This window comes from Pleurodeles waltl, chromosome 1_1 (assembly GCF_031143425.1).
Source record: "Pleurodeles waltl isolate 20211129_DDA chromosome 1_1, aPleWal1.hap1.20221129, whole genome shotgun sequence".
Lineage (NCBI taxonomy): Eukaryota > Metazoa > Chordata > Amphibia > Caudata > Salamandridae > Pleurodeles > Pleurodeles waltl.
Window position 1 is genome coordinate 428,652,738 of NC_090436.1, and position 15,277 is coordinate 428,668,014.

The 15,277-nt window shown below is 42.4% G+C and overlaps 1 protein-coding gene across 1 annotated transcript in view; it reads right to left on the reverse strand.

Moving 5' to 3' along the window:
• The window catches only part of FCHO2 (FCH and mu domain containing endocytic adaptor 2), a 724,395-nt gene that overhangs the window by 449,064 nt on the left and 260,054 nt on the right, over positions 1–15,277 (reverse strand). The window contains exon 10 of the mRNA XM_069224082.1: positions 885–957. Coding sequence (XP_069080183.1) covers positions 885–957 — 73 coding nt within the window. The remainder of the gene's footprint in view (positions 1–884; positions 958–15,277) is intronic.

Sequence of the window (15,277 nt, forward strand, 5' to 3'; positions counted from 1 at the left end):
GAGTATAAGCGGTGCCAATGCGAGTAACTACAGCTGTGGATTTGTCTGGATTCTAAACCAAAAATCAGCAAGGACCAAATATTATTTTGCTGTAAATATCAAATGTTGGATCACAAACATGAAGTGGGAGAAAAATAACACATAAGCAAGAGAAGCACCTTGGAGGTCACAGTTCTCAACCCTTCAGTGCAGAGGAGAAACACACAAGAAGGGTACTATCAAGATGATTGCTTAAGGCAGTGGTTCTTAACATTTTGACTTCTGTGGTCCCCTACTTCGTCATCAATGGAATCCATGGACTCCAGTCTAAGCAATTTTCGTTATTTGAGTCGCATTCAATGCACAACAATACTGAAACAAGTATTAATCTCATAAGCACACAGATGATGAAATATTTGATTTAATTTGCAACTATGAATAAAATCTAAAGATTAATTGGAAGGTTGTAGCTTTTCTCTTATTCAATTTAGGCCATCGATCTGGTGTAATATATACTGTTTCATGCACCCACAAATCAGTCTGGGGCTACCTCCCTAGTTTTTAGATTTCAATTTCCAAATGCTTTATATATACACAGAACGTTTAAATATTTTCACTTTTGCATTTTGGTTCTCCATTTATATACAGCATTATATATAAACTATCAATATGTTAATATTATTTAATTTTCTAATCAATCGTGACTCCCTTTTTTAGGGCTTAGTGCCTCCCACAGATTAGGAACTGTTGGCTTAAGGAATGTTTTCACGAAGATGATTTTTGATGTTTTGGCCCTGCGCACTGTTTCATAGACACCTAATAAAGAGGAAAACAGGATTTTAAGGAAACCCTTCCCCAATTTTACCTTTTTACAAGAACGTAGTCAAAACATGAGCAACACTTACACAGACTCTGTATCTTTATCTTTCTTAATAATTCCTGGCAAACCAAATGTTTTCCTTTTCTTTGGTTTCACGCCTGCAAAAAGAATGACAATAGCCCCACAGTTAGTCTTGACTTTGTATTATTCTGATAAACAGGCAGTAGTAAGTATGGTACTGCATTTGGCCAGATTACTAACTACTATTGAGATGTGTCTCAACACAGAACTTGACAATTTCCTATAGCTGTATGTGTCTTGCAATCACTGCCCTGATTAAACTTAGTGCAACATAGAAATGTAACATATTTTCTGTTAATTGGTTAATATATTGAATCTTCATATCATAAAATTAAGTAATAGTTGTCTATACAGTTCTCCAGCATTGGTATCTTTGGCGGTGATTTTTTCAACATTCTTAGAAGTCAGACTAAGAAACCTCACAAAAAAAAAAAATGTTTATATAAATGCATCAAATCACTACAAAAGAGTTTTATCTACAGCCAGCATAATGTATTTTCTCCCACTTGTTCTTGCTGAAAAGCTTTACCTACTACCATTTTCAAAGTAGGATTCTACGTATGATGCAGTTTCTCTGAACCCACTTGGCCTTATCAGCTTCCTTAAGAATGCCACAACTGAGACAGAGAACATCCTTCTCGAAGTACAGAACAAAAAGCTTGCTTTTCGGCCAAGGTGTGCAGGCTAGAAGCCACCTCAAGAAACTCAGACGGGCACTTGTGGTATTAAGATAACTAGGAACTACAATGGACAGGTTGGTGCAAAAAGACTTGCTCCATCATGCAGTGCAATGAACTTCTGAAACATCATCATATGTTGCAATATTTTAAAAAATGTTGTTTATTAGTTGCTTTCATTAGCACCATTGTGTTTGTTTTCATAGTTAAATCAATATATATAATATGCAGTAGATTAGGACACGGTCCCCATCCATGGTGAAAGGAGTTCGGAGACCACTAACAAACAAATAATATAGTAAGTTTCACTGGCGCGATTGTTGCCCGGAACACACCACACATCATGTAATGTTACAGGCCACCAGGTTTCCTGTCTCAAGTTGGTAAGTTGACAATGAAAATGTAATTGGTCAGATGGTCTCAGGGATCCGAAACTGGGCTATATTTTGCAGAAGACAGCAAAAAACACATCGGAGTACAACGTGGGCCAATATTTAGGTATCCCTGGGTGGCACACACAAGATTTTACCAATAATTACTAACAGCAGAGACAACCCTTGTAATGTTGTTTTCCTCCCTCAGTTCAAAGAGGAGCTGCTTTTCGGCCCTAGGCTTGTCAGGTGCTTGACTGGTAAGCTTTTTTCCCCATTTGATTTATTTTTCGAATCTCATTCTTAATCTGTTTTACAAAAGCAACACAACCTGATGTGATAAGGATGAACTTCTTGCACCATAAACACTGAACTTCAAAGGAAAGGGTTTCACGGCAGTTAAAGTAATGTTTGTTATAAATGCACCTGCTGCATACCCCCTTCAAATATTTACCATAATGTGGAGTCTGATCCTGAAGATTCAAACACTAGCCACTTTCAAACTTATAAGCTTTCCCTTTACCGGCTGAATATGAACCTTATCGAAACCTAGAAACCCCAATAGGATACTGGGAACACCAAGCTTGCTTTAGTGGACAATTACTACATGTATTGCAGAATGGTAGTATGGGGCCCTCAGAGAAATAAGGAGCAACCTGGCTACTGTTAACTGGTTATATTTCACATCCTAATGCAAGAAATGTAACTGCTACAGAATTAATCCATTTACTAAATGAATTAGTGACTTTATAAGGATACCTTCAACAGAATGTTATACAGACAGTAGGGACTGGTGTTTTGGTTCTTACAGCTGCACAAATGGATTATCCAATGCAGACAACAAGTCCGCAGACTATTAATGCAATTATGAGCACAGCACCCCCAAAGCTAAATGAGATTCCCTTTCGGATTGCTTGCAAAAAAAATGAACGGACTAGCTCTATCCTCATACTACATCCCAAAAAATCTTGGTATGGTTCCACCCTTAGAGGATTATACGACACAGGGAGCAAAACATGTAAATATTAACATGGAGCTTTGAGGCGATCCAGTTGTTGATATAGATATGAAATCGTCAATAGTTGGGGAGAGTAGAACACAGAAGGGATCAGACAGACTGAGTATCACGGGAAGGATGAGTCCATTAGATAGGGTTTCTTCAATAAACATTTTATGCCTCAGCTCAGTGTGTAACCGCTTCCTCTTCTGGTGAGTTTCAGTACACCTATGTGAGATTGACTGAGGGGCAGAAGACGAGCCCTGCTCTTTTCGTGGCAAGAATAATAGAGATTTTAGAAGATGATCCAGGGATATTAACATGCGTTGATGACATCTACATCACCAATGATTTGACCGAGCACTTAGAAAGGGTGGATTGAGACGTCTAGAGTGGCACAGGTATCAAACAAACTTTAAACATTTTAAGATTGCATATCTTAACATGATTTCTTTGGATATGAATTATCCAGAGTAGATAAAGGGCTGGCACTAGCCTTCCTGCATAGTGTGCTAATTTACAACCTCCAAAAAGCCTGAGAAAGTTGCAAGCCATGACAGTGGTTTTTCAAATCTGGAAGAGCTTACATATCACATTAACCTGAGCAGGTCAAGTTTTAAGATTTAATTGTATATTTTCTGAGAAAAGTTGAGTAAAAGCACATACTGCTATCTTACGTGGAATGCAAGCAAGGCAGTCGCCAACACTCCCGGAAACAGCCAGCACCTGATGATCAACGCACGCTCACTCGGAAAACATGCAACAGAAATCTGGGACACCATTACGACCCATGCCCCAGAGGCAGTCTTCATTACTGAGACCTGGCTGAACCCTTTATCCTCTCCAGACATTGCCACAGCCACCCCCAACGGATACAAGATCACACATAGGAACCCATCCCACAGACATGGCAGCGGCATCACCATAATATACAAGGAGAACCTTGAATGCTCCACCACCACAGACTACTCCACCCCTTCACGGAACACTTCAATTTCCAACTCTAAAACAACAGCAAAACCACCATCAGAGACACCCTTGCCTACAGACCTCCAGGACCCCGCCCCGTTCTCTGCAACTCCAACCCCAACTTCATTGCCCCCCTCGCCATCGACTCAAATCTCTACATCTTCCTAGGAGACCTCAACTTCCACCTGCAGAACACCTAAGATGCCAACATGGTTGACCTCCTAAAAAGTATGGCCAACCTCGGGCTGTAACATCTGGTCACTGACCCCACCCACTCCACAGGACACGCTCGACCCTATCTTCTCCTCCAACAATAGAGTGGAAAACACCCACGCGAACAGCTCACCAGGTCCAACCACCACTGCCTACAATTCGTCATACCGCACCACCAACTCCACCCCCCCACCAGCCAGATGCAACACAGATATCAAAACAATGCTGGACCAACGCCCTCAACTCCCAACTACCCACTACCACCAGAGACACAGAACAAGCGGCAGACAACCTCAAGAACTGGCTCATGGCAAGCACTGACTAAGTCACACAGCAGAAACACACCAACCCCAAGAAACGAACACAATACTGCAACTGGTTCAAGGAGGAACTCAAAACCTAGAAATGGGAAGGGAGACAGAAGGAAAGAAGATGGCACACTAGTAAGACCCCAGAGGACCATAAACACTTCAAAGACGCCCTCAACAGACACCACCACCTCCTGAAGAACACAAAGAAAACCGTCCTAGCCACCCACATCATGGACAGCGCCAACAACAGCAAGGAACTCTTCAACATAGTCAAAGAGTTCACCAACCTCTTAGCGACAGGAAACAACATCACTCCTTTGCAAGCTCTTTGCGATACCCTCGCAGACCTTTTTCACAATAAAATCAAAACGACATCTACCAAGACTTTACACCCCAACCCTGCCAAGGACAGCATCACCCACACTAGCTAAACTCGTGGAATATCCTCTCCGAGAAGGAAACATCGTCCATCTTGAGATCCATCCACTCTGGAGCCCCAGCAGACCCCTCCCCACACCATATCTTCAACCTCGGCAATCAACCCATCAGCAAAGAACTCACCCAGGTCCTCAACTCCTCAATCACCATCACCCACTTACCTCAGAAATAGCACGCCAATGTGAAGATACTGCTGAAGAAACCTTCCGCAGACCTAAAGGAACCTAAGAACTACCAACCTATCCCCCTCCTCCGTTTCCAAGCCAAGGTCATGAAGAATGCCATCAACATCCAGCTCTCCAGACACTTGGAGAACCATAAACTTCTGGGCCCCTCCCAATCAGGCTTCACAGCAAACCACAGCACAGAGACAGCCCTAATCGCAGCCACAGACTACCTCAGAATGCTATTGGACTGCGGAAAAACAGCAGCCCTCATCCTCCTCCAATGCTATCTGTATTTAACCACCGATTCCATCTTGACCACTGACTCCATTTTGTGCTTAGCTTAGCTTCACATGCTGTCACATTGGTGGTGCAGGTATTTTTTCCATGAACAGCTTGTTTTCTACACTGAACATGTTTTCGCTCTTCTCACCAGAGCAGGGAACATATCACGGGGGATGCCAGAGTGTACCAGGATGAGAATGCTGTTACTGCAGAGAAAGGTAAAGCTTTGTCTCTGGAATGCACATTGGGGCATTGAGGCTTGGCCAGTTCTTTCGTGCGTTTTTGACACAGACCAAGTACGGCCAGTGCTTGAATTTCACAACTTACTCAAAGGGTAAGTCATAATGAGATTCTGAGACCTGAAATCCCAATAATGCAGTGGGTGATGAGTTCACCTAAAACTCACCGGATAGGACATGAACAAGATGCCAGTATAATCAAGTGGAGGTGGTACATACAGGACAGGGCCAGAGTGGGACCAGCAGGGACAGCAGCCCTGCATCAACAGGTGGCACAGGCCCCCGTGCAGGATGATGAGAAGGTGCAGGAGGTACCAGAGATAAAAGAATCACCCATTAGCTGGGGTGAGTCATTTGAATCCTTGTCCCCTGAGGATAGGAAGCATGTATGGTTTACCGATGGTTCAGCCAAGTATGTGGGGGTGAAGAGACATTGGTAGGCATATAACCCAGTCACCAAGAAGTTGCTTTCCACTACAGGAGAAGCGAAGAGTAGTCAATATGCAGAATTGTATGTTGTATATCAGGCACTGAAACAAGAATTCCCTGGGACCTGTCATACTTATACTGATTCTTGGTATACCACCAATGGGTTAGCCACCTGGCTTCCCACATGGCATGCACATAACTGGCAAATACATTCCAAGGAGGTGTGGGGCAAAGAATTGTGGCAAGAAATTTGGGAAGTGTACCGTTACTGTGTATTAAGTAGATGCCCACTGTCCCACTGACTCACTAGAACAGGGTTCTGCAAAGTCGGTCCAGGAGAGCCGGGTCCATGCCAGATTTTTAGCATATCCACATTTAGAAACAAGATGTATCAGAATTCTACCATTTTCAAAATGTGCGATATACTAAAAATCTGGCATGGACCCGGCTCTCCAGGACCGACTTTGCAGAACCCTGCACTAGAACAATGGTTTAATTCCCTTGCAGACAACAAAGCCAAAATCTCAGTGGCAGAAGTGGCGACACAGGATTCTGACTTGGTGGGGATGGCTAAGTGGGCGCACCAAAAATGTGGACATCTGGGAGGGAAGGCCACTAGCAGGTGGGCAGAAATTAGAGGGAGGCACATTCCCCTAGACTTGATAAAAACAGTTCTCATGCAGTGCCCTATTTGCCAACACACCAAACGGAGATCTTTCTGGCAAACTGTCAAGGTCAGTTGGGGAGAGGAAAGCTGCTGGGGTAGATATGGCAGATTGATTATACTGGGCCACAACTGAATAGTCATGGGTGTCAATAGGCCTGCACAGTAGTGGACACTTAGTCTGGTTACCTGTTTGCAGTCCCTTGCAAACGTGCCACTCAGTTTAACACCATAAAGACATTGGACTTGTCAATGTTGTATTACGGAGTCCCACTCCAAATCCAAAGTGACAACGGGTCACATTTCAAAGGAAAATTGGTGCAAAATTATTGTTCACAATACTGAGTAGATTCATGTCCACATTCCATACTATTCACAAGCTGCAGGACTGATTGAGAGAATGAACGACTTACTGAAAGCCCAATTATGAAAATTATCAGATGGAACTTTGAGAAACTGGAGAGAGCATTTAAATGAAGTCCTCCAAATTTTGAATTACAGACCTTTGACAAATACAGAGACCTCTTTAATGCAAATGTTGACCCTCAGCGTTACAGATACAACCCCATGTAGAGACCAACACAATCATGTATTGGGAAATAAAACCAAGCCATTAGCTCCTTATCGAACCACACCATAATCTGCAGGTCATGATTTACATGCTTGGAATATCAACAGACTAAAACCAAGAGGCATGGCATTTCTTGCAACAGTTGTCGGAATACAGATTCCCCCTGAGCATTTCGGATTGACTGCTCCCCGATCTGGGTTGGCAATCAAAGGTATTCATGTCTTGGGGGGAGTGACTAATGCAGACTACCAAGGAGAGCTTAAAGTTATCCTTTTGAACAGTGGAGTCACTGACTTGATAATACAACCTGGAGACAGAATTGTGCAGATCATAATCATTCCAGTGTCTGGAGGAATAGCCAAAAAGGGGACTGTCCCAGCCTTTGTTACAGAGCGTGGGGAGGGAGGGTTTGGCTCAAATGACAAAAACCCTGGTGTCAAGGTGTGGATAGAATCCCCAAATCGTTGTCCTGAACCAGCAGAAGTTATCCCCAAGGGCCAGGACAATATATTAATAGTCATGAAACCAGGAAAGGACAAGTGGGAACATGTACCAGATGATATGTGTATTTGTGAGAATGATCATACTTGTTTCTTTTACAGATCATACAGCAAGGTGTGTTTGTCATGCTTGTACAGCCTGGACAGTATTCAGGTGTGTGCGTGTGGGGTTGGGAGAGATCGAAAGCCCCCAGCTCCGAAGTGATTGACTGACCGCACTGATCAACACCTTTACTGCATCTGACTGAAAATGTTTGTACCCATCTGGCACGAGCCGTGTTCAACAGATGAGATTTCTGTATGACGAATATGAAGAGTACTGTTGATGTGATTTCCACTTACTTGGTCGCCATACTGACTCCTGTCAGCGTTTTGCTGCAAATCTTTAATGTCACCAACAAAGATGGAGCAGTTCAAGAAAGTGACATGTTGAAACACTTTACATTATATGGATACTGTAGGTTTTGCCAAGAGGAAACGGATGAAAAATGGGATAACCTGACTCGCGATTAGTTACAATATTAGTAACGGTGAGATCTGCTACAACTTAACTTGTGATACTTACAAAAACGGAAAAAGTGCTCAAATGCGCCTTGAGACAACAACGGGGTCTCCTCAAGAGATCCCGTGGGAACAACGAGTATTGTGTCAGCATAGAAACAATAAAACTTGTACGAATATGAATAATAGCATGTCTTGCCAACATGTTGTGACTGCTGCTTAGCCATATCAAGTATGTTAAACTACCAGTGGGATGGTTGTTCTTTTGTGGAAATATCACTTATACATACATTCCTGCCTTTTACGCAGTTAAGACTTATGATGTTCCCATTTCACTCTGTGCATACTCTCTAACCAAGGGAAGCAGTTCAATTAAGTGAGACTGTGACTCTGAAATTCAATTACTATCTAAATTAGAATATGTAAGCTTAAGTATTTCTATAGTAGGAGTTCCAGGATTAGCTGTTTATAAAACCCGAGTTATTAAGAAATTAGCATGTTTGATAGTTAAGAACTTTATAAGGATACCTTCAACACATCCATCGCATTGGCCGCATTGCTCCTTGATATGCGAGGCACTAGAAAAGCTGCACTGCAAAGCAGGGCAGCCATTGACTACTTGCTCTTGAAGCATGGTCATGTCTGCTCAGAGTTTGAGGGAATGTGTTGCTTTAACCTATCAGACCACTTTAAATCTATCCAGTCTCATATTGACGCTTTACATGAATTGGTGAAAGGAGTAAAACAAGATGTTGACAAAGGGTGGGGGGACTGTTTATTTAGCTGGTTGCCTAATTTTGGGCAATTTAGTAATATTTTATGTGGAGTACTCAAAGTGATTTGTATTATAATAATGCTATGTTGCTGTGTACAATACATGCCTAATCTACTTACAATGTTTAGACCGAAAAGGGTTACTTTGAGACCAGTATGTTATGAAAGTCACTGGTCGGAGTGGAGTGTAATGCTGTAACCACCGACTCCATCTTGATCACTGACTCCATTTTATGCTTAGCTTAGCTTCAAATGCTGTCACATCGGTGGTGCAGGTATTATTCCATGCACAGCTTGTTTTCTACATCAAATGTGTTTTCGCTCTTCTCACCAGAGCAGGGAACATATCGTGGGGGATGCGGAGGTGATAAGAGTGCACCAGGAGGACAATGTTTACAGCAGAGAAAGGTACGGCTCTGTCTCTGGAATACGCACTAGGGCCTGGCAAGTTCTTTTGTGTATTTTCTACACAGACCAAGTACAGCCAGCGCTTGAATTTTACAACTTACTCGAAGGGAGGAGGAAGGTTACCAGAACCTTTATCTTGGGTTTGTTTAAGGTGTATAAGATGGGGAAGCTTGGCACTGAGATGGAAGGAACTAAATTTTGAGGGTGGACGCACTGCTCAAAAATCAAGTTCCATTGGGGAGTGTTTCTCCTGTCTCAGCTGTCCAGGGTTCCACAGTTTGACATTGGCAAGGACAAGTATGATGTTGGATTCGATCCCCATGGTGATGCATTTTCAATTCTTAATTATCTAGCTTTGCTGTGTGCATATATATATATATATATATATATATAGTCAATGCATATTCATTGTTGATGTATTGCACTTTTCTGCCTATCATTATTCAACTGCTGTGTTTATTTTAGTATCTGTGCGTTTTGCTGCATTCAAATTAAATGCTCACGTTAATATTTTTGTGTGTCCTCGTTTGAGATCTAGGAAGTGCCTAAATAAATTCATTACTGAGACTAAGAGTGCTGGATTCTATAGCTTTGTTCCCTCTTAGTTTGAAGCTAAGCAAAACACCTCCTCGACCTCTTACCAGCCTTCAACACCGTATCCCACCACACACTGCTAAACAGACTCGACCAGATCGGCATCCAAGGAGCAGCCCTCAAGGGCATTGCATCCTACCTAACATGTAGTACACAGAAGGTCAGCCTCCCGCCCTACTCCTCACTCCTCCAGAACATCACCTCTGGTGTACACCAAGGCTCACCCTCAGCCCAGCCCTCTTCAACGTATACACAACACCCCTGGCAAACATTGTCATTAGCCACGGACTTAACATCATCTCCTACACGGAGGACACCCAACTCATCCTCTCCCTGACCAACAATCCCACGACCACCAAGAACAAGTCCCAAAGATGCAAGAAGGACGTGGCTGTCTGGATGAAAAACTGTCTCAAACTCAACACTGACAAGACAGAAGCACTCATCTCCAGGAAAGACCAGGACACAATCTGGAACAACGAATGGTGGCCACCCAAAATGGGCCCAACCCCCAAACCCACTGAACACGGCTGCAACCTTGGCATCTTCCTCGACAGCCAGCTCTCCATGAAGAAGCAGGTCAATGCAGTCTTCTACTCTTGCTTCCTCACCCTCCAAATGCTCAGGAAGATCTTCAGATGGCTCCCACCCAACACCACGCAAACAGTCACACAAGCTCGCATTACCAGCAGACTAGACTATGACAACTCCATCAACGTCAAACATACCACCCTCATGACGAAACTCCAGATTATCCAGAACACTGCAGCCAGACTCATCCTCAACCTCCCCAGGTGGACTCAGATCACCCCTCGCCTCAGGAAACTCCACTGGCTACCAGTCACAAAGAGATGCCAGTTCAGGCTTCTCATCCACGCCTACAAGACACTACACAATGAAGGACCGGTGTACCTCAACACTTGAGTCAACTTCCACCAACCTACCAGGAAACTCTGCTCTGATTCTCTCTCCCTAGCAGCCACACGTCGCATCCACCAGGCAAACAGCAGAGGCTGCTCCTTCTCCCACCTGGCGGCTAAGACTTGGAATAACTTCCCCCTGTACCTCAGAGCCTCACCATCGCTCCAGCAGTTCAGGAAGGACCTCAACCAATAGAAGAAGTGGCAGTTTGTCCCACTAATGCCTCGAGACTCTAACAGGTGATGCAGCCATGCTCCACAAATTAGATTTATTGATTTAAGCAGACATGTTAGGGTCAGAATGCTTAGATGCAGGACAACAAGATGAACCTACTAATTAGGATTGCTCCTAGCACTTAATGTGGCATCTGCATAGTTTGCAACAAGAAACAGATGATCCCCGCAGCATACAAATCACTCTTCTATTCTACTGCAGAGGAATGCCTTATTCCTACTGAGAAAATTCTCATGGTGGTATAGGGAGCCATTTTGAAGGGGCATTCCCTGGCACAGAGAAAACAGCCAGTCATAGTTTCCCCTATATGTAACCTTGAAGCAGCTACTACAGCTAATATCCCCAATGCACAAGCTCTACTTTTTCATTGGGTGAGGTGGGCGGCATCGCCACCTAACAGAGCGCAAAGGCACTGCTAGAAGAAAAAAAACTGGATCCAGTCTGACACCTGGGGAAACGCTAAGGTAAGTAATCTGAAACTAGAAGTCTCTATCAGATACAACTTGTAACAGATGTAAAGCATGAGGAAGACCCGACACTTCAGACTCAAGAATTTCTAGAGTATATACAAAGTATTCTACAAACATCTTAGCCATACAGGAGAAAAAAGGGCAACTTTCCACAGGCCACAACAGCCAGAAAAATATTCAGAGGCTTGTGTTACAGTGCATGGAATTTTTAAAGTCTGAGACATAAAGGAGCTGTGTAACCATAAAAATGTGTTAGGTGCCTCCACTGCACAAGGAACCAAAATAAATTCACTTTTACTACTCTTCAAAAGGCTGATCCATCAGTTCCCACACTAATACGGTCAGATTCTGCATTCTGGGTTTAGGGTTACAATGAAAAGTTACTACACCTACACATTAACATATTCAGAGATTCAAAAGATTAATTGATAACAGCAAAGCAGCTTTGGGGAAAAGTCGCTGTTGTACAGGACAGGCATCCTTTGGTCCTTGTACAACATGAATTAATTCACACTAAAGGGAACTCTGTGGCTGAGTTAGCTGCAATGACAACAGTACAAACCTTTAAGGTTGCTGCTGTGACTCCATCTCGGACAAAGAGCGAAACAGACATAATGGAGTCAACATAAGCAGCCTTAAAATGAGAAAAGCCTCTTGACAGTTTCTAAATACTATCATAGGATCACTAAAGCCTCAACAACAAAAAATGACTTTGATAACCATACCTGGGATTTGGGGTAGGCATGTACCAAATATGTGAACTACATTAGATTTGATTAGGGCAGCTCATGAAGTGTTAACTTCGACTCATGATGGCATCTGCACTTCTATGTCAATCCCACTGCAACAATACTAGTGGCCTTATTTACCTATGAATGCAAACATGTATGTACAGTAAAGCAATGTTGGTCAGCAAATAAAGTATTCTACTGCAGGAAGAACAGTACCTACTGGCCTCATGACAGTCGATAAAAAACATTTGGTGTTATGTTCCTCAATTATGTTGGCTCACTGCCAACAGTAAATCACTATTAGTATCTACTGGTTGTGGTTGATTCCTTACTCTAGATGTCTTTGGGTGTGGGAGAAAAGACTGCCACTTCTTGATCAGTCACTAAAGACTTGCAGAGGTTGGAAGCAATGGGAAAAGTTCATACATTTCATTCAGGCAAAGTTCTGCATTTGCCGTTTTCATTGCTACATCTGTTCTGGGAGTTAAACTGCTATACTGGGATCCATTCCATCCTGAATCAAACAACATGGTTCAGTGATCTAATGGTATGCGTAAGCGAGCATTGACTGCTAGGAAATTGACAGCCATGATTAACTACATTTTCTAGAGTTAAGAGAGCACTAATAATGCTGCACAGAGGAGTATTATGTAGCCGAACCCCATACCAGTTGCCTTTTGGCTATTCCTATGTACGTACCTGATCTTGTTCTTCCTGGCAGAGCAGTAGAGTCAAACACAGAAGCATCTAATCAAGTTTTACCATCATTTTTTTCAACCGTATATTCAAGAAATTAGAGAGACCCTCCCAATAAAAAGGACAATTCCACTGAAGATAAAGCTGCTGACAGGTGCCTCCCCAGACTGGGAGAGCTAGTTTCAGAACAGACCCTGACAAGCAATTCTTTTGACCATCTTACAGAACACCTGTTCCAGTCCTTAGAGTGTTAGGCACATGCACTGTAAACCTGCAACTACTTTCCAGTGTAAAGAAAAACATAAATGTGTTGATCAATAATATTAAAAAGCACTATGTGGCAGATTCTATTAAGCAAACCCCCACTGACACCAAAGTGCCTTCAGGTTATCCCAGTGAGTCATTTCCCTATCCTGGAAACACTTCAAGAGTACAGCCACGTTAAAAGCATTGGACCCATTTCAGGGGACCCAATTAGACTGTTTTGTCTCTAGCTTCACACCAATCATCAAATCTTGATCCAGATGTGGTTTTAGCATTACCCTAAAAAAATGAACAGGATGTAGTCTTATCAAAAACTGACACTTCTGCAGCTCTCGTGTGCACCACCAAAAGAATCTGTATCAATTGAAAGGATACAGATGCAACAAATTGCATTGACTAGAAAAGAGCCTGATCCAAATCCTGAAACAAGAGCTGTTTTTCTTCTTTTTTGCGAATAAATATGGGAAACAACTACTTCTGTGATTAGCCGATGCCACAGATAGATTCTTACCTGTTGCTGGGGCCATAAATGGACTATCTGTCCACCATGGTCCTACATCTGGATCTTAGCTGCAATACCATCATTCCTTTTGTGGCTTACAATGTTAAATATAGTCTTGCTGATGCTGCATGGCCATTATACTTGTTAAAGTTCAACACCGTTTCCTGTGGTTCAGGAACTGCAGTCACAGTCTTCTTATACAGAGCTTAAAGGGATTGCAATGTCTAGAAACATCACTGCGAACACTTTGCTTGATGTTGCTTTATATGAAAAGATGCCTAATCAAAGCGTGGGTCTAACACAAATTATTCAAATCCCTTTCATTTTAAGAATCTCATTGGATGACATCTTCACTCCAGGTACTTTTGCAAGTTCATGAGACAATAATGTTAAACAACTCATGTCTGACTTGAGGTTGTACAAGTCATTGCACAATGAAGGTCCGTATCTTGATGCACCGAATCATCAGGAGCACTCCATCACTATAGCCATCACTACATTCATCTACCTATCAACCCAAGCAAAGTACACAGTGGGAAGCCTTATGGCCTTTCCCCACGATTAACAGACAAACATTTTCAGAACAGGTTTTCTTATTTTAATAGTAACAACAGATCTGGCCCAGCTGCATTTTATTATTTTCAAAAACATGAAAAGCTTAAAAAGATTTTAAATTACCCACCACTGAAATTCATTTTTGGGACAAGGTTAACCATTTTGGAATGAAAATATTCATGAATATGGCATTTGTTAACTAAATGTTACATTTTGGGCATTGATGCCTTGTTTAGAGAATGACACTTTTAAATATGACCATGCTGCAGTACCTTCCATGAGCTTTGTGTCTCTTGCAAGAATTACCTTGATACACTTTACGGATTGGAGATGGAAAGAAAAGATTACAATTTTGTAAAATGGTTCAGAATGGAATGAAATGATTACTTACCTTAGGGAGTAGCTTTAGAGCTTGAAGAATTTTTGTGAATCACATGCAGTACATTATTGCTACATTTTCCTGTTTGCTATTTTTCTCATTGTTTTTTTCTCTTGCTGGATGACATCAACCGCTAGTTGGTGTTCCTGGCCTTTCCCTAGTGACATCAGTCACCTGCACTGGAAGTAAGTTTGTTTAGTCGCCATCCTCACATTCTTTTTCCCGTTTTGTTGGCAACCTTCCCCTACTGAGGCTTATCTATATATATATATATATTTGTTTCTGATCTTTACTCCTTGCTTTCTGCATTCCTCATTTCCAGAGGGGTGGGTAGGTAGCTTGTGAATCCAGAAAATTCTTGAAGCTGCAAAATTGCTCCTGCAAGTAAGTAACCACATAGTTTTGCAGTGTGAATCTTTTCTGGATTCACACGCTGTGCATTAATTTTGTGGTGGTTTTCCCCCTCCATCCACGCCCCCTGAAATCCTGAAGGTTGGGCTGAAATTAGTCTGAGAAAGAAAGCAAGTGTTTCAGTACCTT